Below are 26125 nucleotides of genomic sequence, written 5' to 3' on the forward strand. Positions count from 1 at the left end.
AAAGAACGGATTCTGAATTGAGAGAGTAAAGCCAAGCATGTCTTCCTGTGTTGGCACCCTTTGTGAACCTCAGAACTGTCTTCTACTCAGTGTCCAAGTTGGCTACTCTGTGAGTCTTCTTTTGTAAACCTGACCTCAACACCAGCCAAGAGATTTTTGTCTTTTCTTGGGAACTCACCTACTTACTGGTCAAACTAATTAATGGGTTAAAATGAATTCAAGAGATAAGAATCTTTTCCTGACTGGATTTTTTCCCTTTCCTGGGGAGGCAGGGGGAAGTAGGGAAGCTTACTTAAAATAATTGAGACCCACAATTCATTGAAACTCAATTAATATTCTCCCATTAGAAAATATTTTTGTTAACTATTGAGACCAAATTTTACCACCACTTGAGAACTACAAGCTTATAACTGCCAATAAGAACAAATGAACCACAAACTAGAGATTGATATATATATATATATATACACACACATATATATTACTATATCAAAAACAGCTTTACTTTTTAAAACTTTATTGATTTACCACCTGATTAAAGCATGGGATTTTAACAGTATTATACATAATATTTTTACATAGAAAACTTTACATAGCATTTCATATTATATAATTCGGCTTATTCTTTCAAAAATGTATACATCCATTGGGCAAGGAATGCTTTTCATTAAATTACCAATATTAAATGCACTTAATCATCGTGTACAGATTAAACAAAAGTAGCTATTAACTTACTTTTAGGCATTTTAAGGAGGTAAAACATATATTTTGCACATAAAGAAATATTTGATGCAAATATGAAGATAAAATTTTTTAAAAATTAGAACACTGAGAAAAACTACATCTTTGATGAGTGTCTTTTTGAGAGCAAGGATTTCCAGATAGATTCATTCTTTTAAATATTCAGCTTTGGTTTCTTTGTTTCTCCAACTACAAAGCTGCTGATAGCAAAACTTCAGGATTTCACATAAGTTCAAGCTATGTCTACTTTAACGCAAATGTTAAAACAGAACTCAGAAAATGTAGTATTAAGGACCTAGCTTCCGTCACAACCAATATCCATTTGCATCGTAACAACAAACATTTGAATGGGATGGTTGTACTAGCATCTGCCAGCAGGTTCCTTCGATAACTATAAAGACTACGAGATGGATAGCCATAATCGCAAAAGAACAAGAAAAAGGTTTAGAGATTTTTTTTTTGCATTTTGTACAAAAGTCACCTGTCAGAGGAAAATGCTGTGTTTCCAGATATTATTATACAATTCCCATAATGTAGTTCTTTGGTTGTACATGAGGAGTAACAGGAAAAAGGTGTATTTGACTCTAAAGATGCATGTTAGAAATCAAATTTCCCATCCACTGTTTGTTGTTAAGATGCCAGAGCTGGTGATTTCCCTAAAGGACAGTGCAGGAAAACAAAGTTGTTCCAAGTAGCATTATAGTAACAAAAACTTCTCTGGAGACCCAGCACAGATAATCAACACTTAAAGCATTCTGACAAAGAAATAAGGCCTTGGAAATATTCCATCTTCTCTCACATTGTTAGTGAACAGTGTCCTGGCCTGGGGCTGCAGTCACACGCACTCAGTTCTCACTAGTGTTTGAGTGGCACAAGCCACGTTTACCTTGAGATAGGATAGATTTATTCACAAAGTAGAATTTAGGCTGAATGGCTTATTTGTAGAGGTAAGGAATTTCCTCTGTATGTCACGGGCCACTGGCAAGAATGATTACCCCAAATGGTTTGACATCACGGTTTTTAAAAAGGTCTATGCTGGTACAGTTCAGATGCCTCATTCAGAAAATCCAATCTTTTAAAAGAGAAAATAAGAAAGAAAGAAAGAAAGAAAGAAAGAAAGAGAAAGAAAGAAAAAGAAAGAAAGAAAGAAAGAAAGAAAGAAAGAAAGAAAGAAAGAAAGAAAGAAAGAAAGAAAGAAAACAAAAACCAAACTCAAAGCTGAATGTTTGGGCATGGAACAAAATGCGTCCCCATACTCCCTGCTCTGCAAGAGGTGGCAAGAATGAAAGAGAAGGCAGGAAGACACATGGGGTGGGGTCACAGTTGAAAATGACGTGACGTGAGGACCTCCAGTCGGGAATGGAGCAGCACAGGGAATGGAAGCACGAACAGACATGCGCGTTCCTGAGCACGCTGTCAGGACAAATGTGGGTGGAGAGCATGGGCTTGTTGAGGCTGTGACCACAGCACCAGGGAAAGGGTCTCAGCTGCAGCATAAGGATGAGTGCATTCCAGGACAAGGTACATTAAAGGTGCTGACGTTTTCCATTCACAGTAAAATACTCGCCCACCGTCCCTTCTTCCTAAATTCTATAGCTCCTCTTCTCTAATGTATGTAAGTAACATAAAACCTAAACCTGCTTTTTTTCTTTGGTAGAGAAATTAAAATACTTTGGGGAAAATAGAAGTACTGCTGGCCCAAACCAAACATTTGGCCCAAACCAAAAAAAATAGTACTGCTGGCCCAAACCAAACATTTCTCAAGGCTGTTAAAAACAAAAAATGTTTAAGAAATCGGTTTCTTAGGAAACAAAAGCACCAGAAATCCTTCTCTATAAAGAAAAAAACATCTGATTTTAGATAGGTTCCCAACTTGCTAACTTCTAAGGCACCAGAGTTGACATCAATACAACCCAATTTACAGGACTGAAGAGCATAGGCAGAAGTCTAAATGTGTTAATGACTCCGTGTAACACTTGTTCTACTGCTGAGTGGAGGCTCGTGGGGAGCCCTGGGTGAGGGGGCGGAATGAAGCCTGTGTTCTCTTTCTCACCGACTCAGAATAAATCCAGCTTCCAAACAGACCACTTCCAGGCGCCAGGCCCCGTCTGTGTGCTGCAAATGTTTACATAAGCTGCCGGATCAGGATTCAGTTATAACTGGAGTTCAGAGTACTGCACCTTCATTAACACAATAAGGACCCCCAGAATCCAACCCTTCCAAAGAACGCAGCTCCTAAGCTCAAGGTCACGGCAGCACCCAGGCACAGGTCATCTCCTGCTGCAGTCACAGGTCACAGTTCCCTGTGCTGGCCCACCACAGCACAGGCCTACTCTGGGTGGAGGACTCTTGGCAGGTGGCTGAGGAGGTTCATAGACGGCCCTTCTCCCGCACAGCCGCCACCCCTATCCAGAGGGCCCTTGAATGGGGACTGTGCAAAGCAGGGATGCTAAACTTACTATTCTGAGGTAAAAATAAAAGGTTTACTAAAATATAAATTAACTCTGTTAAATTACTACTTCATTTTTGTTACTACTTCATATATTAGATTTCAGAGGGTGTGAGATGGACAAGGTGTTCTGGAAATTTTCAGACCCATCCATAAATACTTACTTCCAAGGAAGGCTAATCGTCTTCATTACATTTTTTACTTTTTCCTATAGACGTTTTCTCCCCAAGTTACTAAAACAGGGAGAGCCAGGAGGCACTACCTTTTAAAATTTTTAACCTTGCAAGTTCTTAATTCTAAATTACTAAACTCTGCTTTCAATGAAATCTTCAATAATATCTTTTCATAAAGTACTTTAAAAATCACTCAGACGTTAACAGAACAAAACAAAAACAACCCCTTTCCCCACTAACTTTCTTCAAACTAAACAATCTAACTATAGCTGACTCACAACTGACAAAAACATTCAAAATTCTCCAACACACTCAAACAACAACAAAAAATCCAGCATATTTTAGGTGGCATTTAGCCATTACAAGAAATTTTATTAACAGACTCTCTAATAATCACGAACCTCTACAGCTATGTTCAGTGTCTTAAAGGAAAGCAACTTCCTCTGACAGAACGCAGACAGCCAATCATGGGACTCTGCTAGGAAATGGCGCATGTGCGGTGACAGGCTTGACAGTCTAGTCAGTAAGACGGAATGACGGAGATGAAACAGACTCCCCACCTACTGTGTTAACTGGCTATGCAACACTTTAATGAAATAGCACAACGTCTCAGCCAGGGACTGATGGGACCCATGTCGAGGCCAGCTTCCTCCAGGCCGTTCTGAGCTCCCAGATGCCGACTCCCTATTTCTACGATCTGACCCTTCACGAGATGTGCCAGGCAGAGGTGGCATGGTGAATGTTCCGCAGAGCTGTAGTTGTGGCCCGCAGGGGTCAGGGCTACCACACTGGTGACAGCGTCCCTGGTACCTGTGATGGCTCTTCTGGAATCCATATTTTATATACAACACCTATCCGTAGGAAGAACTTGCGCAGAACTGCTCGGAGCTCAGGAATCAGGTCAAACTGCATAATTTCACACAAGTAGGGGTAGTACATAGAAGCGTGTGCTTTAAACTTGAGGTCGGAGAGAAGGAGAGAGCTCAAATTAGACAGGGAACTACTTTTTCTGGCACTAGTTTCTCAAAAGTATTCATCTCACCCTGGAACTTCTTGTAATATTGGTGCTTTTCCTCACTATTTCAAAAGTTGGTGGGAAAAATTTGCAAATTAGAATGTCTTTTAATTATGTTTAACTCCAGACACAAATTCTTTGGGGATAGCTTTGCTACCAAACACAATGTTCGGTTTTAGTAAAGCAGATTCCCCCTTCTGAACCAGGGCTTCCCTATCTGGATGGACCCTCTCTTCCAACACAGCGGTGCTCCAAATCACTGCAGCATTTTAACTGCTACACACGCGCAGTTCCAAGGTCAGCCTTTCTTAACTGGGGTTCTTGGAGAGAGAGAGTCCCAGTATGCTATGGCACCCTTGTCTGCAATGAATGAACTTTCCTCTAATGAATCTAGAATGGTGCTAGTTATGTAACTGTTCTTGGAAGAGCTGAGGAAATCATTAGATTCTGAGTAAAAAGGCAACCCAAACCTAGGTGCTAGTGGGGACAGTAGGATTTCCTGGTTTATACCTTTTCATCGTTTATTTTGAGGGTTTTTGTTAGAAGCAGCAACAGAAGACTTGTCCAGGCCTCCCGATGGCTCTCAGAATTTACTGTGATGAAATAGGCAAGGGCCTCACTGCACACACTGGAAGAATCAAGACAGGGGGTGGCATGTCAAACAGAAGATTAACTCTCATAATCTACGGGAGTGGAAAACTCTTCCTTCTTACAATGAGTACTTATTTACTGGGCACCTGGCTCTGGCTATGCATCTCAAGCAATTCACTAAGACTCAGTTTCCTTGGCTGTAAAACAGGGATAAATAATTGTACCAAATTCAGGGGGCTGTTGTGAAGTTTAAACATTTGCTTAGCTCAGGGCCTGCTCACAGCCTACGGCCCAATCAGCGTTTGCACACAATGAACACAGAGCCTATCATCCATAGCTGACTACACACTGCTTTTCTCTCTCTTCTCCTGTCACATATAATTGCTACTTTCTTTTTTCTTTTAATCTCTCTCCCCTAAACATGGGGCTGAAACTCATGACCCTGACCTCGAGAGTCAAGAGTTGCATCCTCCACTGACTGAGCCAGCCAGGCGACACTCTAAGACATTTTCTTAAGTAGATTCCATAACAGTGGTTTACTGTGTCAAAGAAAGACTGAACATTTAAGGCTCCTGATTTTAATGCCACTTGCTTTCCCCTCAAAAAATCCCCTCACTATACATTCCCACTAGCAGTATAGGAGAGTTCATGTCTTACTTATCACGGTTGTCAGCACTGTATGGTAATGGTTTTAAATCTTGAAAGAGTGAAAAGGGCTTAGACAAATAGCATCTTGCTCATAGAAAGCTGGGTGGTGAAGATCTATTTTTCTGTCTGGGGCTCTCCCTCCATGCCTTCGCATTGTCTCCCCATTGCTGCAGTTTGGCATAATTCAAGTCAGGACATCCTGGTAACTCACAGGATTCCAATATATTCTTGGGAAGAAGGGAGCGTGGGAGGTTAGAGTCAACATTGCCGAAAGCGGACTTGACCAAGATTTCACTTTTGGCTTGTTGATTGAGCTCTGAGCACTTTTTACTGCCCCTGTTTCTGTGCTTTAAGAAACTTATGAATGAAAGAAATGAGGCCCCACCCTATTCAGGGCATTAACAAGTGAAATAGAAATGTCTATATATAGAAGGAAAAAGCAAAAAGGATAGCAGTCTGTGAGGCCATCAGCACGTAGGTATTTTTCTCTTACTCTTTTCAAGTCAGAGTATTATTGTGATGCATTTTGTGTTTTACAGATAAATACATTTATCTGACATGTAATCAGAAACCAATCTTCTTACGTTAAAAGTCGCTGCTGTATTTCCTCCCAGGAATCCCTGTGGTTCTCGTCGACATACATCCGAAACAGGATCCTCAAACAACAGGCCAGGCTGCTGGTTTCTTGTTTTAGAAGGTTAGGTTTAGATTTGCCCTTAAAACCTAGAGATTAGAGTTATATAAATAGTGCCTACTTCTAGGATAATGCTGAGAAATCACACAGGACCCTAATCTAGTTACTTTAAGGAACACTGAAAAGAATTATCTGAAATTTTTTTTCAATTAAAGTACAGTTGACATATAACATTACTCTTAATCACATTTGCTTAAACAAAGCAGTACCAATCTGTCACAGAGATGTGTAAACCACTCTTGCAAGAAAAACCTATCACAAGCAAAGGCATAAAACATGTAGATCTGTTAAAGCCATAAAAAAAAAGATGACACTGGGGCACCTGGGTGGCTAGTCAGTTGAGCACCTGTTTTTGGCTCAGGTCATGATCCCAGGGTCCTGAGACTGAGCCCCACATTGGGCTCCCTGCTCAGTAGGGAGCCTGCTTCTCCCTCTCCCTCTGCCCTTCTCCCTACTTGTGTTTTCCTAATAGATTAATAAAATCTTTAAAAAAATGACATTATAAAATAGGCATCTGGGAAGAAAATTAATGGTTGGTTACCTAGTAATGGTAACCATAAAAAATTATAGAGTATCACTTTTGTGCAAAGTTCAAAAGTGAGCCTCCCACTGTCACCTTCCATATATATATATCACTTACCTCCAGGATTTATGTATGTATTTTTGGAGGTGAGGGAGAGAGAGAACCCCTAAAAGCCTCAGCAAATGTATGAATGCTTTGTTTTTCCTAGACTATTACAATTTTTATATCATCATATTTAACTATACCATTTTATTTTTTATAACGATTTTATTTATTTATTTCAGAGAGAGAGTGGAGGGAGAGGCAAAGGGTGGCAGAGGAAATCTCAAGCAGGCTCCCTACTGGCTCAGTCCCAGGACCCTGAAGATCCCAACCTGAGCCAAAATCAAGAATTGGATGCTTAACTAACTGAGTCACCCAGGTGCCCCTTAATTACACAATTTTAACCTAATATAAAATTTTTTTCTTTTTAATTTTTTAATTTTTATTTATTTTTTTAAATTTTTTATTTATTTATGATAGTCACAGAGAGAGAGAGAGAGAGAGAGAGAGAGAGGCAGAGACACAGGCAGAGGGAGAAGCAGGCTCCATGCACCGGGAGCCCGATGTAGGATTTGATCCTGGGTCTCCAGGATCACGCCCTGGGCCAAAGGCAGGCACCAAACTGCTGCACCACGCAGGGATCCCCCTCTTTTTTCTTTTTTAAAAATATTTTATTTATTTATTCATGAAGGACAGAGAGAGGCAGAGACACAGAAAGAGGGAGAAGCAGACTCCATGCAGGGAGCCCAATGTGGGACTCGATCCAGGGACTCCAGGGTCACACCCCAAGCTAAAGGCAGATGCTCAACTGCTGAGCCACCTAGGCGTCGCTAATGTAAAATTTCTTTATCTGCTAGATCAGTTTGAGTCTCTATCAATTTATTTTTCCAATTCTTCTTGAAAATCTCCCACGTGCTAGGCAGTATTCCTGATACTGGGATGGAATGCATCCAGCATATCCTTCTTTTCCCCTCAAGCATGAGAAGACCTGGCAAGTTATTCCCTTTTTTTAAAATAAAGATTTTATATATTTATTCATGAGAGACAAAGAGAGAGAGGGAGAGAATGAGAGAGGCAGAGACATAAGCAGGCTCCATGCAGGGAGCCCGATGCATGACTCAATCCTGGGACTCTAGGATCATGGCCTGGGCCAAAAGCAGGCACTAAACCATTGAGCCACCTGGGGATCCTCAGTTATTTCAGCTAAATGTACAATATCAGGAGTTTCCCAAAGGCTTTCATATTTCAGGTTGGCAGCCAGTGGTCATTTGCCATAGCTGCTGTGTGGCCTCACCTGCTCTCCACAGGACAGTCCGTTGCTCGTAATTGGAATTGAAGGCCTTTGAGAATGAGTGAGACTCCTGCAGGCAGTCCAGCAGCTTGAAGAGATGCTGGGAAGACATGCACTTATACATGCCCTGGTCCTCCGTCTCTATGTGGATGTCTGCATCCAGTGTGTCTTGCTAGAAAGGGGAAGATGGGGGAGCTATGTGAGGGTAGGCTGGTTCTAGACATTGAGGCAGTCCTCACTGCCAGAAGTCCTCCTCTGTCTGAGAATCACACACTTCATTCCTCACCACCCTGAATGTTTCTCTGTTACACTCTGTTCACCAGCCAGGGGAATAATTCTGCCCAGCTCTTGCAGGACATCGGGCTTTGTTGGCCCAAGTTTCTGCTTTGTCAGTACTGCCTTCGCCGCATGAACGTAAGTGTGTGCTTCTCTATAGGACTCCACAGTCCTCTTTTAATATTGTATAATGAAATTAGAAAACAAGAAAGTCACCCTGTACTATATGAGATGGAAGGTGTGAGTCTCACAATACTATCACAGACACACAGACAGAAAGTGCTAAGTGAAGCCTGAGTGGCATCTTTAGCTTCAATCAGATGATTAATGAATGTAGTAAGCTTCATAACTGTGTTTTCAAATGTTAAAGGAAAAATACGTACAAAATGCTAGAAATTTTTATTGAACATGTTACCTAAAATGGGATACATACTTAGGGATTTTATATTTGAGCCTTTTAAGAATGGATCTAACTTTCTAAAAACCAGAGATTACAAAAACAGCAGAGTTGGCAATATTCTCCAAATTGATCTATAGAGTCAGTGTAATCCTTATCAATACCCCGGATTACTGCTTTACAGAAATTGACAAGCTGATCCTAAAATTCAAATAGAAACATGTGACACAGAATAGCCAAAACAGTGTTAATAAAAGCAGCACAAAATTAGAAGTCTCAAACTTCCAATTTCATTCAAGACAGTGTGGTATTAGCATAAAGATGGACAAGAAGGTCAATGGAACAGAACTGAGAGTCCAGAAATAAATCCTTATATTTAGGGTCAAGTGATTTCTAACATGGGTGCCAGAACAAATGTAAATGAACTAAACAAACACAAAATGAACTAAAAAACAGATCAAAGACCTACATGTAAAAGCTAAAACTCTTAAAATATAGGCCTAATCTTTGTGACCCTGAATTAGGCCATGCTTTCTTAGATGTAACACTAAAAGTCCAAGGATTCAAGAAAAAAACAGTAACTCAAACTTCATTAAAATAAAAAAAAAATTTTTTTTGTGCTCCACAGGCCATCATCAAGAAACTGAAAAGACAAAAAAAAAAAAAAAAAAAAAAAAAAAAAAAAAAAAAAAGACAAAGAAAAAAAGAAAAAAGAAACTGAAAAGACAACTAGAGAACGGGAGAAAATAGTTGTAAATCATATATCTGATAAGGGACCAGTATCCAGAATATATAAAAACTCTTATGACTCAATGTTAGAAAGAGAAAAAATTCCAATTTAAAAATGAGCAAAGGAAAAAAAAAATGAGCAAAGGATTTGAACAGACATCTCTCCAAAGATACACAAGATGCTCAAGGGTCGCTAGTCCCGAGGGAAACAGAAATCATCACAATGAGAAACAACTTCATGTCCACTGGGATGGCTGCGATAATTAAAAAGACAGTAACAACCATTGATGAGGATGTGCAGAAACTAGAGCCTTCATCCACTGCTGCTGGGAAGATAAAATAGTACAGCTGTTCTAGAAAACAGTCTGGCAATTCTTCAAAAAACGTAGGCACCAGAGATAGCATATGACCCTGCAATTCTACTCCTAGGTATGTGTTCTAAAGAATTAAAAACATGTCCACATAAAAACTTGTATACAAATGTTCATAGCAGTGTTATTCATCATAGTCAGACAATGGGATCAATAGATGACTGGATGAACAAAATGTGGTACAGCCATACAATGAAATATTACTTTACATATACATACACATCCACATATATGTAACAACATGGCTGTGACATGCTACACATACATGTTACAACATGGATGAACTTGGAAAACATTATGTTAAATCAAAGAAGCCAGACACAAAAGTTCATGTTTTATATGACTGTATGAATATGTAATATCCTGATTAAGTAAATCTATTGAGACAGAGGGTAGATTAGTGGTTATCAAGGACTGGGGTGAAGGAAGGCAGAATGACAGCTAATGGTTAGCACATTCTCTTTCACAGTGATAAAAATATTCTGGAGTTAAACAGGGGTGATGTTTGGACAACTTTGTCCAACCAAAACTCTGAACTGTATATATTTAAAATAGAGAAACAAAAAAGGATAGCTTTTGGGCTGGATCTAGCCAACAGACACATTTTGTTCATCAGTATTACATCACTTAGTAAACAGATTTCCTATAGGAAAAAAAAATCCTGATGCTGTCTCCTCTTGAAAAATTGGAAGACTGTCATGACTTGACCCACCTGATAGCAACATACTGCTGGGGCTGGGAGGTGGCTGCGGCTCCAGCTGGGCCAGAGCTCTCTGGCCTCCCAAGTCCCACCCACCCTGCCACACTCATTCACAGGATCTGCTAGCCCTTGAAGTACTTCATTTTACAACTGTGGTGTAATGTTACTATCCAACTTTTGGACACCCAATCCTCTGTTTCCAAGAATTACATATAAAAGGTTGTACATACAGAAAAAAATAAACTTTTCTAAAGGAAAAATTGGTATTTTTTATCCATATATTTTTCTCAGTTATTCGTGGTTAAACTGTACGCCACTTAGGAGGAATAGTCGCTGTGATTAATAACACACTTTTACAAAGCACCAAGGTGGGGATGGCACCTGAGCAGTGGGATGCTAGTAAACTGGCTCTTGGGAAAATTAAAAATAATAATAATAAAAAAAAAAGGCCTGATTTTTAGTGTTTGCTGATTTCTGTGGTATAAATATTCCCATCAGGGCCAATTTCTTAAGCTACCAATATGCCATGACTGAACACTCATCTCTCCCCAGCCCTGGGGAGAGATGAGCACGATGGGCTCTTGTGAGCCACTCCAAGTGGCTCCAGCACACCCCTGCAATCTGAGCAACCTCCCTACAGACAAGGACGCCCTTCTCGAGGCTGATCTTATTACCTGGGCAGCAACCATGTGTTCTGCGTCTTCCTTTCTGCTTGTGGCAGGGTAGAACACAATGTTGTCGATGGTCTGTATCAATTCCAACTGGACCACACACTTGATGAGGAGGCTGGCAAACAGTTTCTGATCTATATTAGATGATAAAGATTAACCCTAATAATGATTCAGCCAGAGTTGAATAAGTATTCACCAAACTCCTACTATGTGCCACACACTGTCCTTGATGCTGTGGCCTAACAATGAATAAGCTGGACAAAAACCCCATGGCAGAGACAGATGAGAAACAAGATATTGAAGTCTAAAGAATGGTAGGTCAAATGACAATGACAAACCTGCAACTGGGATACTTGAGCAAAGACCCGAGGGGAGGAGTCAGCTCCACAGGCAGGTGCGCCCCTCCACGCCAACCACCGCCCCCCGCCCCTTCTTCCAACAAGCTTCTCTGCCACCCGCAGGGGACACCTTCAGACAGCTCCCAACTGTGCCCTAAGCACTCCTCGCCCAGGTTCCTACAGCACTCAGACTCTCCAAAGTGGCTGACTGTCAGCCTTAAGGGGCAGGGGCAGGGGCAGGGGCAGGGGCAGTGGCAGGGGCAGTGGCAGGGGCAGGGCTCTTTTCCAATCTTAGTTCCTAATCACCTTCTGTCTGCTCTGGAGGTGGTATCCTCTGTCTGAATCTGCTTCTGTTTCCCTCAAGAGTCCCCTTTACCTTTCTCTTAGTGGCTAGCCATTTTTGACTAGCTAATCATTGTTTAGGGAGAATCTTCTCACTGGTGTGGCTTCTGCCTACTGACTAACTCTGGCTAATAGTTCCTCCCTCCATCTTTGTCTTCTCACTCTCTGGGCTCAGGGGCGGCCCACGTTGGGCACATCACAGGTGTTGACTGGACTATGACAAAAGTAGAGATTCCTTATTCACTTATTGTTACAGAATCAGAATGTTGAAAACATTAAACAAAGTGTTTAGGGATGGCAAACAGGGAGGATGGGTCACTTCCAAGTTTTGGAAGTGACTGTGTAATTGTGTGTGTGTGTGTGTGTGTGTGTGTGTATGTGCGTGTATTAAATAAATTCTCCATTTTGAATCAGTTTTAATAAAAGAAGAATATGGTGGATTTTAGGACATGTACATTTGATATATGCCAATTCAGTGACAAAAATTGAAAAGGAAGGAGAGGGATCCCTGGGTGGCTCAGCGGTTTGAGCGCCTGCCTTTGGCCCAGGGCGTGATCCTGGAGTCCTGGGATCGAGTCCCACGTCGGGCTCCCGGCGTGGAGCCTGCTTCTCCTTCCTCCTGTGTCTCTGCTTCTCTCTCTCTATCATAAATAAATAAATCTTAAAAAAAAAAAAAAAAAAAAAAAAGGGAAGGAGAGTACAAGTGGCATGAGACTGTGCCTGTTGCCCTACTCACCACACAGATGCCCCCAGAGCAGGCTGAGATGGGAAACTGGAAGAATGTTCCCAAGAAGAATGGCAGGGGTCTCAAGTCCCAGGCACCTCTCAGAGTATAAACCTCTTGCTGCACCAAGAGTGGCTCTATTTACAGAACTGTACACACATGTACCCTCCACACAAATCAAACCTTTATCTAGAGCTGATGAGAGACAGAGCTCTTCCGCTCACCAGCCCCTGCAGAGGCACTGGCTGTACTGTAGATACTGAGGAACAGCATGTGAGTGTCCAACATGGTGCCTTTTTTTAAAAAAGATTTTATTTGAGAGAGTGAGCGAGCACGAGCATGGGGAAAGGCAGAGACAGAGTATCTCAAGCAGATTCCACACCGAGCGCAGAGTCTGATGAAGGACTTGACTGCAGAGCCCCAAGATCATGTCCTAAGCCAAAACCAAGAGTCAGATCTTAACCAACTGAGTCATCCAGGCACCCCCAACATGGTGCCTTTTTATGGATTCAAATGGTGGTTATGTTTTATGCCTTCAAAAGATAGTTGGGGACCACATGTGACTTTGTCTAATGCACTGCCTCAGAAGTTTACAACAACAACAACAACAAGTTTACGACACTGTCAACACCGACAGTCCAGCATGAGAAGAGGGTGGAATTGCTATGAAGAAAAGCAACAGAGCCACAGCTGGAAAAGGACCAGACTAGGGGAACATTCCAGTTTCTTAGTCAGCGGGAAGTGTGTCTGAGTCCCAACTCCACTACAAAGTGGCAAGTCATGTCATCTATCTAGGCCCCAGTTCATGCAACCGTAAATAGCATCTCCTTAAAGGGCTAGAGAATGATTACAAGATCACACAAATGAAACACACAGTGCAGTGCCTGGCTCACAGAGACTCTTAACACATTTTGAAAAATGACAGATGATAAAACATAACCACAAGTAACAGTGAGAGGCAAACTGATCAAAGTAATCTGACACTCATATCTAGAAAAGGGATCTCTAACACATAAAAAGCTCCCCCAAAACAATAAAAAGACTAACAGCCAATATACAATGAGGAAAGAGTTGAAAAGACGATGAAAAAATAGAAATGTGTTCTTAAACACATGAGAAACTGCTCAGCTTCACTCATAAGATCACGTGAACAGGTACAATTTTAACAGATAGGAATCTGTAATTATCTGTCAAGATGGCAAGTGCACTTCACCCAGCAATCCTACTGCGAGGAATTTACTATACAGAAAAACTCACAAATGACACACATATCAGGAGATTCAATGTAGTACTTTCTGTAATAGGAAAAGATTCCATTAGTAGGAACCCAATTAAGCAAATAACAGTACATCTATATCCTGAGATAACACCTAATAAACAGTATAAAAGAACATGAAAGCTTTTTAGGCAAATCGCGAATGGTCTCAAAAATATACTATGTGAAAAAAGAATAACACAGTATTCTGTAATTTGTATAAAAAGGATAGGAGAATTCGTGTGTGCATGTACATAGGTATGTATTATGGATATGCATTTCTTGCCTATGGATAAAACTGGAAACACACATAAGTAACTAGTGACTCTGGTTGCCACAAGGAAGGGACTGGCAGACTGATGCATGGGGTGGAAGAAGGCTTATCATGTTTACCTTCTGAATATTTGAAGAATATAAACGTGTTACCTATTTAAAATAAGTAAGTGAAAACAACTAAAAAAAAGTGGCCTTACTTGCATATGGTCTACCTTTCCAGCTGTCATCGGTTGGGTTAGAGAGTTGGCTCTGGCCTCTCTCAGAGGCATTTTTATCTATGCTGCTTAGAGACTGGCGGTCCAGATCCACATCCTAAAAGTAACCCAGAAAGAAATACAATCTTTACTTTCTTTCTTTCTTTTTTTTTTTTAAGGTTTTATTTATTCATTCATGAGAGACACAGAGAGAGAGAGAGGGAGAAGCAGGCTCCATGCAGGGAGCCCAATACCAAGACTCGATCCCAGGGTCCTGGGATCAGGACCTGAGCCAAAAGCAGATCTCAACCTCTGAGGCACCCAGGCGTCCCCAATGTTCACTTTTCAGTGAACACAATTCAGTACCTGGGCAGAGATGTGTCTGTTTTGACACTGCTGGCCCAACTTGAAGTTAAGTGCTTTGCTTTACTTGAAGTAAAATTATGCTGCCTGCTTAATTAGGCTGCATAGGAAAGATTAAAAATGTCATGTGTTTCCTCCCTCCCATTAAAATTTCACATTTTCTTACTCCTATTTCAAAGGTATTTCTCTACATATTATGATTTAACAATGAGTGTGACATGGGGCACCTGGGTGGCTCAGCCGGTCAAGCATCCAAATCTAGATTTCAGCTCAGGTCTTGATCTCAGGATGGTGAGTTCAAACCGAGTTGGAACCTACTTAAAAAATAAACAAACAAGGGATCCCTGGGTAGCTCAGCAGTTTAGCGCCTGCCTTTGGCCCAGAGCGTGATCCTGGAGTCCCGAGATCGAGTCCCACATCGGGCTCCCTGCATGGAGCCTGCTTCTCCCTCGCCTGTGTCTCTGCCTCTGTCTCTTACGAATAAACAAAATCTTTAAAAAAAAAATAAACAAAATATTGATGAATTAGGGGGACAAGCTCAAATATAAACTAGTGTGATAGCTAGCTCTTTAAAATGTTGACAGAAGACAGTTAACAAACAAAAAATGCTTAAATAACTTTTTTCCAAATTGCTTCATTTTGTAAAAAAGATATTTATTGGGCAGCCCAGGTGGCTCAGAGGTTTAGCGCTGCCTTCAGCCCAGGTTGTGATCCTGGAGACCTGGGATAGAGTCCCACGTCGGGCTCCCTGCATGGAGTCTGCTTCTCCCTCTGCCTGTGTCTCTGTCAATCTCTCTCTCTCTCTCTGTCTCTCATGAATAAATAAAATCTTAAAAAAAAAGATATTTATTCATTCATGAGAGACATAGAGAGAGGCAGAGACATAAGCAGAGAGAGAGGCAGGCTCCCTGTGGGGAGCCTGATGCAGGACTCGATCCCAGGACCCTGGGATCATGACCTGAGCAGGAGGCAGATGCTCAACCAGTGAGCCACCCAGGTGCCTCTAAGTTGCTTAATTTGTAAGGTGCTTCATTTTTTAAGTTGCTATATCCCAAGTGCCTTTTAAAGTAGGCTCCATGCCCAACGTGGGGTTTGAACTCACAACTCTGAACTTAAGAGCTGCATGCTCCTCTGAGAGCCAGCCAGGTACTCCCCAAATGCCCTATAAAATCTAATGGACTTACAATTATTTGGGAATAGAAGTAAATAATACAAAGCCCCTGTACACCAAGGTATTTTAAAGTGAGACTTGAATTAGAACTTCTCTATGTGGCCTAGTACAGAAAATAAAAACCACTATCACACTGGTGTGGAAGAAAGCACTCAATTAAGGAGAACAATAAATAAGGATAAGTATACTGAGGCATTATTACTATCAGCAAAACACCAGACTGAGAGTCCAACAAGGGAGAATTTGTTAAATAAATTATAATAATGCACAGCCGTTGAAAAATCTGCTTTCAAAGAATAGTTAAGAATATGCAAAAATGTTGACATGTTGTTAGGTAAAACATTATGTGCCAAGTGCACCCGAATTTCAAACGTGTGGATTATATATGTGCATACAAAGAAAAAACTAGAAATGTAAACTGTGGTTTTTGTTGGATGGGGTGACTTATTTCCTGTACTTTCTAAAAAAGATGTTAACAACACACACAGTTCTTAAATCTTTTGATCTTTTGTCTTTTTTTTTTTTTTTAAGTAATCTCTACTTCTAATGTAGGGCTTGAACTCATGACCCTGAGATCAAGAGCTGCATGTTCCACTGACTGAGCCAGCCAGGTGCCCCTAGTTTTTAAATCTTATAACCTTTTTTACTCACTTCCCATCATAAAAGCATCAACTCTTTGGGTTGCTTAATTTCTTACTATAAGACGATGAGATCAGAGAAAAGACAACAAAAACCCCTACCAAATGTTTTTCTGATGAATCTTCCTCCATTCCTACAGGTCTCCATGTCAGCAAACTGAAGGGAAGGCAAGAGAAGGAAAATGATCAACGTGAAAGAACCTGGAGCCTTAATGTGTCTACAGAGCACAGAAATAAACAGCAAATAAACATTTGCACTCACACATGTGGGATGGTTGTTTTGAAGATATCCAGCATACAACTGCATGTCTCATCCCAGACGTCGGGACTGAATTTCTCCCCGTTAGATATTACTAAGTTTTCTAAGCAATTGGTACCTGACCGAGCCAACTGTTCATTATCTGCAAAATAAAGCAACATCTATCACCAAACCTCCACTGCTGTTTTGATTTCCACCAGGGCACAGATGCTTTGTGTCATGAGGTGGAGATGACAAGATGAGGGGTTTGAAGGCTCTTAAAGAAGCAACAATATGGACGATATTAAAACTTTTATTGTTTAAGCAGGCTATAAAGAGACAATTACTTATCACAGCCTTATTGCTAGGGATGGAGGCAGGTCAGTTTGCTACTTAATTAATGGGCTTCTTGTACAATGAATCCTAAAGGATGGAAATATTAGAACAGAGTTTCTTTAAATTTGGCCACCCAAACAGTGCCATGCTGGTACTGACACTTTTATCATTTATTTTAAAACTGAGTCACTTTTTGAAAAAACTTAATACATGAAGTTTTTGGCTTTAGCCAAAACTATCTCTGGAATACAGGCCGAATGTGCTATGTGGGTAATTTTCCTAAAACACACTATGTCAACACGGAAGTACTCAAATGAACAATGCCACTGATGAAGTTGTTGATACTGACCCTCGCAGTACATTAGAAAAACATTGCAGAAAATTTCAAATATAGACAAAAGTAGGAAAAAACAGTGTAATACACAAAGGCACAACTTTTAAAATATGATAATAACTACATCCCATCTTTAAGAAATGCTTTATAAACTGGGTTGGAGAGATTGCTTTTATGTTCTAATTAAATGAAAATACAAATTTTTACCAATTAAGTTATATACTGTAGTCTTTGGCATTATAGTCTTGCTTTTACATACTGAAAAAGTTAATCTCTCACTAAAAACCAAGTCAAGAAGAATGACACCTAGAGACATGGCAAGTACCTTGTTTCACACACCACTGCAATTGTGCAAACACATCAGAAAGAAGAACTTCATTCAGAGCCTCATAAAACTGGGTGAACACATCACAAATAGCATACAGTGCATGATTGCAAGTTGTTGTCATCCACTCGGATTTCTGAAAAAAACAAAAAGATAATGGTGAGAAGCCACTTTCCTTGTGGGCACTCCTACAGCATGGGCAAAACCACTGTGGTATGCAATCTGGCAATACGTGTCAACAGTCTTTACAACACTCATACCCATGGATGCAGGAACACTGCTGCCAGGAATGGACCCTAAGGAAAGAATCAATGATCCAGGGACACCTGGGTGGCTCAGTGGTTGAGCATCAGCCTTTGGCTCAGGGCGTGATCCTGGGATCTGGGATCGAGTCCCACATCAGGTTCCTCCTGGGAAGCCTGCTTTTCCCACTGCTTATGTCTCTGCCTCTCTCTGTGTGTCTCTCATGAATAAATAAAATCTTAAAAAAAAAAAAAAAAGATTCAACAATCCATGGGTGAAGGTTTATGAATAAAGATGTTTACACCACACTGGCATTTACACACTGAAAACACAGATTCAAATACACAGCAAGGTGGTACCTAATTAAGTATATCTGTAGGATAGAATGTTAACAGTCATTCAAAGTGATATTGACAAAAAGCTTTAATGAATTGGAAAAAGTGAATATGAGATTATGCTAACTATACCTCTTTACACCAAAAATTTACCTCTGGTAATTTCATTGCACTATTTCAAGTACTTAAAGAGATTTAGAAAATCATCGAAAAGGGAAGGTTTGCTACTGCTAACAAGACTCCAGCAGTGGAAGCCCTAAGGGAAAAGACTGATAGATTCAGTTTCTTTAAAAAAAAAAAAAAAGGATTCAGTTTCTTAAAAGCTAAAATTTTCTAAAAGGAAAAGAAAATGAAAATAACAAAGTGGGCAAAATCATCTGTAATTTATGTAAGGACATGGTATTTTATGTACACACTGAGAAGCTCCTAAATCAATAGGAGAGAGATAACAACCCACTAGATGACCTAAGGATTCATAGGTCCCTATGAATTGAAAAAGCAATTCATAAAATAAGAAATGTAAATCAGTAATAGGAAAAAAAAATGCAACCTCACTAGCAATTAAAAAACTTCCGGTTAGGGGTGCCATGGTGGCTTAGTTGGTTAAGGATCCAACTCTTAGTTTCAGCTCAGGTCATGATCTCAGAATCATGAAATCAAGCCTCATGTTGGGCTCCACGCTTGGAATGGAGCCTGCTTAAGATTCTCTCTCCCTTGGGGCACCTGGGTGGCTTAGCCAGTTATGTGTCGAGCTCTTGATTTTGGCTTAAGTATCGGGCTCCATGTTTAGCAGGCAGTCTGCCTCTCTCTTTCTTTCTCTCTCCCTCTTCCCCTCTGCCACTCCCCCTGTTTACATGCATGGGCTTTCTCTCTCTCAAATAAATAAATCTTAAAAAAACAAAACAAAAACACTTTGGGGTGCTCAGATGGAGCTCAGATGGAAAAGCACGAGGCCCAGGTGGGGTAGAGAGAGATGAAATAAAGAAAATTTAGTAACAAAACAACTAGGTTGCCTGTGGAAGCTGGAACTATGGCTGTTCAAACGTTTTGTTTTTCTGTCTTCTGATTTTTTTTTTTTTAAGATTTATTTATTTTAGATGGAGAGCACGAGAGCGGTGAGGGGCAGAGGGTGATAGAGAATCCCAGGGGCAGAGGGAGAGGATGAAGCAGAGGATGCTTAGCCAACTGAGTCACCCAGGTGCCCCAAAACTTTTTTTATAGATTTTATTTTTAAGGGATGTCTCGGTGGATCGAGTCCCACACCAGGCTCCCTGCATGGAGCCTGCTTCTCCCTCTGCCTGTGTCTCTGCCTCTCTCTCTCTGTGTCTCTCATGAATAAATAAAATCTTAAAAAAAAAAAAAAAAAAGGAAAAAAAAGGGATGCCTGGGTGGCTCAGTGGTTGAGCATCTGCCTTTAGCTCAGAGTATGATCCTGGTCCGGGGATCGAGTCCTGCATCCGGCTCCCTTTGAGGAACCTGTTTCTCCCTCTGTCTATGTCTCTGCCTCTCTCTTTGGGTCTCTCATGAATAAATAAAATCTTTAAAAAAAAATTAATTTTTAAGTGATCTCTATACCCAGTGTGGGGCTCAAACCTACAAATCCAAGATCAAGAGTTTCACGCTATACCAACTGAGCCAGCAAGGTTCCCATAAAAATGTTTTTAAAGGTTTTTTTTAGGGCAGCCCCAGTGGTCCAGTGGTTTAGGGCTACCTTCAGCCCGGGGTGTGATCCTGGAGACCCGGGATCAAGTCCCACGTCAGGCTCCCTGCGTGGAGCCTGCTTCTCCCTCTGCCTCTCTCTCTCTCTCTCTCATGAATAAATAAATAATATCTTTAAAAATAAATAAATAAAGGTTTTTTTTAGGGACCAGAGACATTTCATTTTTTACTGACTGCTGAGAAGCTGATATGAACCAAGTAACTGAGAGGAGCACGTGCCCTGTTGAACTGGCAGGTACAATGCTGAAGGGCCCCACAGTCAGGCCACGGTGACATTTCTTTTTGCCCTACCGCAATTGGGAACAGTTTCTTAGCACTAGTTGATTCTGATATAAAAGTGCCAAGGTATTCCATTTTATTTTATTTTAATCTTTTAATCTTTTAAAAAAGACTTGAGAGCGAGTGTGTGTGCATGCACAAGGGGGAGGGGCAGAGGGAGGGGGAGAGGGAGAAGCAGATCTCCACTGAGCAGGGAGGCAATGTGGGGCTGGATCCCAGTACCCTGAGATCACGACCTGGGCCGAAGGCAGATACTCAATGTACTGAGCCACCTAGGTGCCCCAGGGGTTTCCATTTTATTTTTATTTTTATTTTTTTAAAGATTTATTTATTTATTTATTCATGATAGACAGAGAGAAAGAGAGAGGCAGAGACACAGGCGGAGGGAGAAGCAGGCTCCATGCCGGGAGCCCGATGCGGGACTTGATCCTGGGACTCCAGGATCGCGCCCTGGGCCAAAGGCAGGCGCCAAACCGCTGAGCCACTCAGGGATCCCCGGGTTTCCATTTTAAAACAAACCTCCAGCATCTCAAAGTGTAAGACTTGTGTGAGGGATGATGACACAACCCTGTGGCAGACAAAAGCAGAGCAGCTCCCCCCACAGTATCCAGGGTACCATGTTAGTCATCACCTACCTCTGACTGCTGCTCAGGGAGTTTCATATTGTCAAAAATCCTGAACACGATTCTGAACAAGTCCTGCCACCAGTGCTTTTCAAAGGTGTGGCCATAGCTCTTCATGATCTCAAACATGACCGTGAGTCCTCTGGGGGAACAAAGCCAGATGCAGAGACGGAATGGGTGGGGGAAAAGAACAAAAAAGAGAGTGGGAGAGCATGGGGTAGGCAAGCAGGTGACCAAGGCTCATCTTGTGACGGAAGGGGCACTGCTTGGGGACACCGTTACCTTGTCCGAACGTCTAGCTTGCATCTGTTAATGATACAGGAAAGCTCAAACAGGATAGGGAACCAGCCTCGGACCCAGACCCTGTCGCCAGGAGCTACATTCATGTCGTCGCTTGTATATTCTTGTAGCACCTGCAAGGACAGTTACCTCTCAGATGCAGACTAAGCAAAGGAAGAAACTCAAAGGGAACTACACAAACTTTAAGGCCCCGCACATTTTCCCTTTCTAAAAACATTCATTCAGCAAGGGCAGGACAGGGAATCCCCAAAAGGCAAACACAAGCCTCTCCCAAGTGCATACGAGCAGTTGTGCCTACGGACCTTTGTGGGGTTTAGAGTAAGTTGATTGGGCAGGTCACTGCTGAGTTAAGGGAGGCACTAGGACGTGAAGTCAGCTGCCCAAGGTCATGCAGCTAGCTAGGAGCTGGCAGTCTTTCCCAGTCTAGATGTGAAACCCCACTCCCTGCCCTACCTCTGGGATTTCGAGCCCTTTGCTCTGTAACCACTCTTGAAGCGCGGTACTGTCTGCTGTAATGAAATTTCTTTATCAGCTCTGGTTATCCAACATTAGACAATTTCTCTCTATGCCCCCATCAACTCCCCTGTACAATGGGGACATAGCTGCCAATCTCAAAGGTCTGATGTGGAGACTAAATAAATCAATACACAGAAAAGATATGAAGGAAAGATCTATATAGTCCAAAATAGTTTAGATGTGCTTATTTCTACCCAATTTCAGTTTCTGGTGCTGTCATTTAAACCAAGCAGGCCTCTCTGGAGAGGTGAGACATAACAAAAACCCCAAACATTTCTGGGAGAAAACAAAAGGTGATTTTAAAAAATGTGTCTTCTCAGCCATGTCACAATGGTAAAATGTCACTGTCTTAAGAGGGAGGATTGTTCTCTTTCAAATAGAAAGGGCTAGCTTCTTTAGCTTTGCCAAAATGCAAAGCTAAATACTATCATCTTCTACAAAAACAATTAGTAGAATACTAGGTAAGTGTTCAGTAGGAGTAAAATAAGTAATTTCATCATGAGAGAAAAGGTGGAACCCCAGCAACGGGCAGCATTTTGCCTGTTTAGGGCAAACACGTGTTTCTAAAAGCATAGCTGGAAATGCTCTTTGCTGGGAGCAAAAAGGTTTTTTGCCTTATGATTCCTTTTCCACTCAGTGCCCAAGAGGGAATAGAGGAAAAATGTACCCGAGGCCTCTCAGAGACGTATTTCCCACAGAAGCGGATGAGCCGGATCGCCTCCATGCTCGTGTCGGGGAAGGCAGCATTGCAGGCAAACTCCGACAAGCACTTCACAGCGTCCTGAAAGGAATCGATGGCTGCAGGGAAATGGTGCTGGAAAATAGTTGCTGTGGAAACAGAGCCATGTTTTTTAATAAGACCAGGACTTAGAAATGGGGATCAAATAACTACCCCTACCCCAAGGGGACTATTTCTGTGAAAATCTAAGAAAAGAATGTCATTATCTCTAGAAGATGGTACTGATTATTATTATTTTTTAAAGATTTTATTTATTTATTCATGAGAGACACAGAGAGAGAGAGAGACAGGCAGAGACACAGGCAGAGGAAGAAACGGGCTCCAAGCAGGGAGCCCGATGTGGGACTCGATCCGGGGTCTCCAGGATCAGGCCCTGGGCTGAAGGCGGCGCCAAACTGCTGAGCTACCCAGGCTGCCCAACGGCACTGATTATTAAATCATTCAGCAAAGAATCCATTGAGCATCGCTTGGGTTCAATTGGTTCCTGAGCTCCAATATTCACTCATTCATTAAACAAACATTTACTGAGTGTCACCTATGTGCAAAGCACAGTTGTAGGCCCTGGGGACAGAGGTGATCAATCAAGTTTCCTGCCTCATGATACTTACGCTCCACTGGGCGAGACAGACAATAATCACCTAGGCCAATGCATTTATAAAATATAAAATAATCTCAGGTTGGGGGAGTGATGGGTGAGGGGACAGAAGGCGGCTGGGTTGCTTAGGCTGGGGGTCAGAGGACAATTCTCTGAAGAGGCCCTACCTGACAAGTGTCCCTAAGGATGTGAGAGAGGACAAGCCATGAGAAGACCAAATTTCACAGGATGCTGAATGGACAGGCATCCATTTCAACTTAAGCTATTTTACGATGGAGCCCAAAGAAACGTATAAGATAAACACTGATCTGTGTGAAGCTGGCCCTCAGCAGTCGGCCTGACAGAAGCTGAGCACTGAGCAAAGCTCTGGCCCCAGTTCAGTGAGCACACTGCTTTAACTCTCTGGCTGTTCCCATCCCAAGACTACACCACGTGCTACCTGGAAGGAATGCTGTGAGGATAAAGGGAGATAAAGAAGGTCAATGAGCTAAAGGTAAAAGGCAATTGAGAAGTCTAAGGTTTTTCAAAATCCTATAGATATCACCTGAGACAAAAATACAAGTAGCAAGAAGTTTCCTAAGGGTAAAAAGACCTCAAGAAAGATCAAGGCTGATCTAATGCTTTACAACTTTTATGAAGACCAAGATCAGTAAACAGCCTGTTGTGTGCTGACAGGCAAGACCAGGTGGCACCAACTCTAGCCTGGCCTGTCTGGGAATGAATCCTGCCCCGCGCTTCCTAGCTGTGTGACCTCAGTCAGGTAAGCAAGTTGTTTTTTTCTTTTATCTTTTTTTTAAAGATTTTATTCATTTATTCATGAGACATACAGACTGTGGCAGAGAGACAGTCAGAGGGAGAGGCAGGCTCCATGCAGGAAGCTCGATGTGGGACTTGATCCCAGGACTCCAGGATCATGCCCTGAGACGAAGGCAGATGCTTAACTGCTGAGCCAACCAGGCATCCCTCAGGCAAGTTGTTCTACTTTACTTTTCTGTCCATCAGTTTCCTCTCTGGTGAAGTGTGGGTAGTAATGGTACAGCCAGTTCTTGGTACTCATGGGAGTTGTGTTCTATAGAGTTGCTGTGTGCACTGAATAGCGAACAGTAAAGAACCACTGCTCTTAGGGGAGGAGTGGGGATAGGTTCCTGACAGCCTCTGGTCACAATGTTTTAATCAACCAATCAATACATAATCTTGCTTTGTGTGTGTTTTGGTTTAAAGACACTGTATTTCATACATCGTGCTAGGTTCAATAATACTGAACTTTTGGCCAACAGCACTTTAACTTAAGCCTGAACTAAGCTTATCAAAAACATGTATTTTCTCCATAAGGCACATCACAGCCTGCCTGTGCTCAGGGACACTGGATAGCACTCTGGCACTGTACCTCAGGGCCATTTTAAGATTTTATTTATTTATTTTTTTAATATTTATTTGTTTGTTTGTTTATTTATTTATTTGAGACACACACAGAGAGAGAGGCAGAGACACAGGCAGAGGGAGAAGCAGGTTCCATGCAGGGAGTCCGACGTGGGACTCAATCACAGGTCTCCAGGATCACGCCCTGGGCTGAAGGTGTCACCAAACCACTGAGCTACCCGGGCTGCCCAATCAGGGCCATTTTATTTATTTATTTTTAATCTTTTTTAAAAAATATTTTATTTATTCATGAAAGACACAGAGAGAGAGAGAGAGCTAGAGACATAGGCAGAGGGAGAAGCAGGCTCCACGCAGGGAGCCTGACATGGGACTTGATCCCGGGTCTCCAGAATCACGCTCTGGACTGAAGGCAGCACCAAACCGCTGAGCCACCCGGGCTGCCCAATCAGGGCCATTTTAAATGGTGAAGTCTCCAACAAAAAAACAGAAATGCAAAAAAATGTGCAGTAAGTAAACCACGGAAATGACATGTACTTATTTATAGTGAGAGAGCTGAAACAAGAAGGCAGAGGGTCACCTTGTTAACCCTGGCCAGGAACATGTCCCTGAGTGACTCAAGTACTTCCCTGCTAAATGCACACACATGTCCACAAATGACCACAAAAGTGCCGGGAGCACTGGCTTTGTGGTGGTGAATGAAGGTCAACCATATTCCTTCTCAGGGTTTTTGTGCATATGTCTAAGCACATGTCAAGAGCTCAGAACAGCAGCTGGTATATTAACATATCACAGTAGGTCTAAAACAAGGAAGCCCTCTGGGGAGTAAAATAGGCAATAAGTGGTCATCCTTTTAGACTTGCAGGTGGGACATTAGAGCCACTTACTGACGATGTGGCCCGTGGTCTGGAAGGCCAGCTCCACAATGTTCCCATCATGATCCGAGGCTGCTTGATGGAACACGGCAAAGATGTTTTTCCAGCCTGAGCGGATGTTGGCTGCCTGGGAGTTTACCATCTGGGCGATGCAGCGGATCACCATGTCCCGGATGGTCGGAGATCTAAGGAAAGAATGGAGCAGCCATGTCATCTGTACTTTGAATGGTAGGAAGACAACTAATTACACCATCACTTAGAAGCAGCACATTAAAAAAACATGCATTTTTCTTTCTCTTATTTTATTTTTTTTGGAGCCCAACATGGGGCTTAAACTCATAACCCTGATATCAAGACCTGAGTTGAGATCAAAGGTGGGATGTTTAACTGACTGAGCCACCTAGGCACACTCCCCTCAAACCACATTGTTTTTTTTAAAATTTTATTTATTTATTGCTGAGAATACACAGAGAGGAGAGAGAGAAGCAGAGACTCAGGCAGAGGGAGAAGCAGGCACCATGCAAGGAGCCGGACGTGGGACTTGATCCCGGGTCTCCAGGATCAGGCCCTGGGCCGAAGGCGGCACTGAACTGCTTGAGCCACCCGGGCTGCCCTCAAACCACATTTTTATTTTTTATTTATTTTATTTATTTTATTTTATTTTTTTTATTTATTTAAA

At 41.9% G+C, this 26125-nt stretch overlaps 1 protein-coding gene across 2 annotated transcripts in view; it reads right to left on the reverse strand.

Annotated features, from left to right (window-relative positions):
- Positions 1 to 500: 500 nt before the first annotated feature.
- The window catches only part of ARFGEF2 (ARF guanine nucleotide exchange factor 2), a 166928-nt gene continuing 141303 nt past the window's right edge, over positions 501 to 26125 (reverse strand). For both annotated transcript variants that reach the window (XM_026014749.2, XM_026014748.2), the window contains exons 27-39: positions 25459 to 25631; positions 22528 to 22688; positions 21327 to 21457; positions 21057 to 21186; positions 17846 to 17981; positions 16875 to 17013; positions 16715 to 16769; positions 14444 to 14558; positions 11315 to 11445; positions 8171 to 8339; positions 6202 to 6340; positions 4889 to 5006; positions 501 to 4320 (exon numbers count right to left, since the gene is read on the reverse strand). In XM_026014749.2, the coding sequence (XP_025870534.1) occupies positions 4144 to 4320; positions 4889 to 5006; positions 6202 to 6340; positions 8171 to 8339; positions 11315 to 11445; positions 14444 to 14558; positions 16715 to 16769; positions 16875 to 17013; positions 17846 to 17981; positions 21057 to 21186; positions 21327 to 21457; positions 22528 to 22688; positions 25459 to 25631 (1774 nt within the window). In that variant the 3' untranslated portion in view covers positions 501 to 4143. The remainder of the gene's footprint in view (positions 4321 to 4888; positions 5007 to 6201; positions 6341 to 8170; positions 8340 to 11314; positions 11446 to 14443; positions 14559 to 16714; positions 16770 to 16874; positions 17014 to 17845; positions 17982 to 21056; positions 21187 to 21326; positions 21458 to 22527; positions 22689 to 25458; positions 25632 to 26125) is intronic.

The sequence above is a fragment of the Vulpes vulpes genome, chromosome 14, assembly GCF_048418805.1.
Source record: "Vulpes vulpes isolate BD-2025 chromosome 14, VulVul3, whole genome shotgun sequence".
NCBI classification, from domain to species: domain Eukaryota; kingdom Metazoa; phylum Chordata; class Mammalia; order Carnivora; family Canidae; genus Vulpes; species Vulpes vulpes.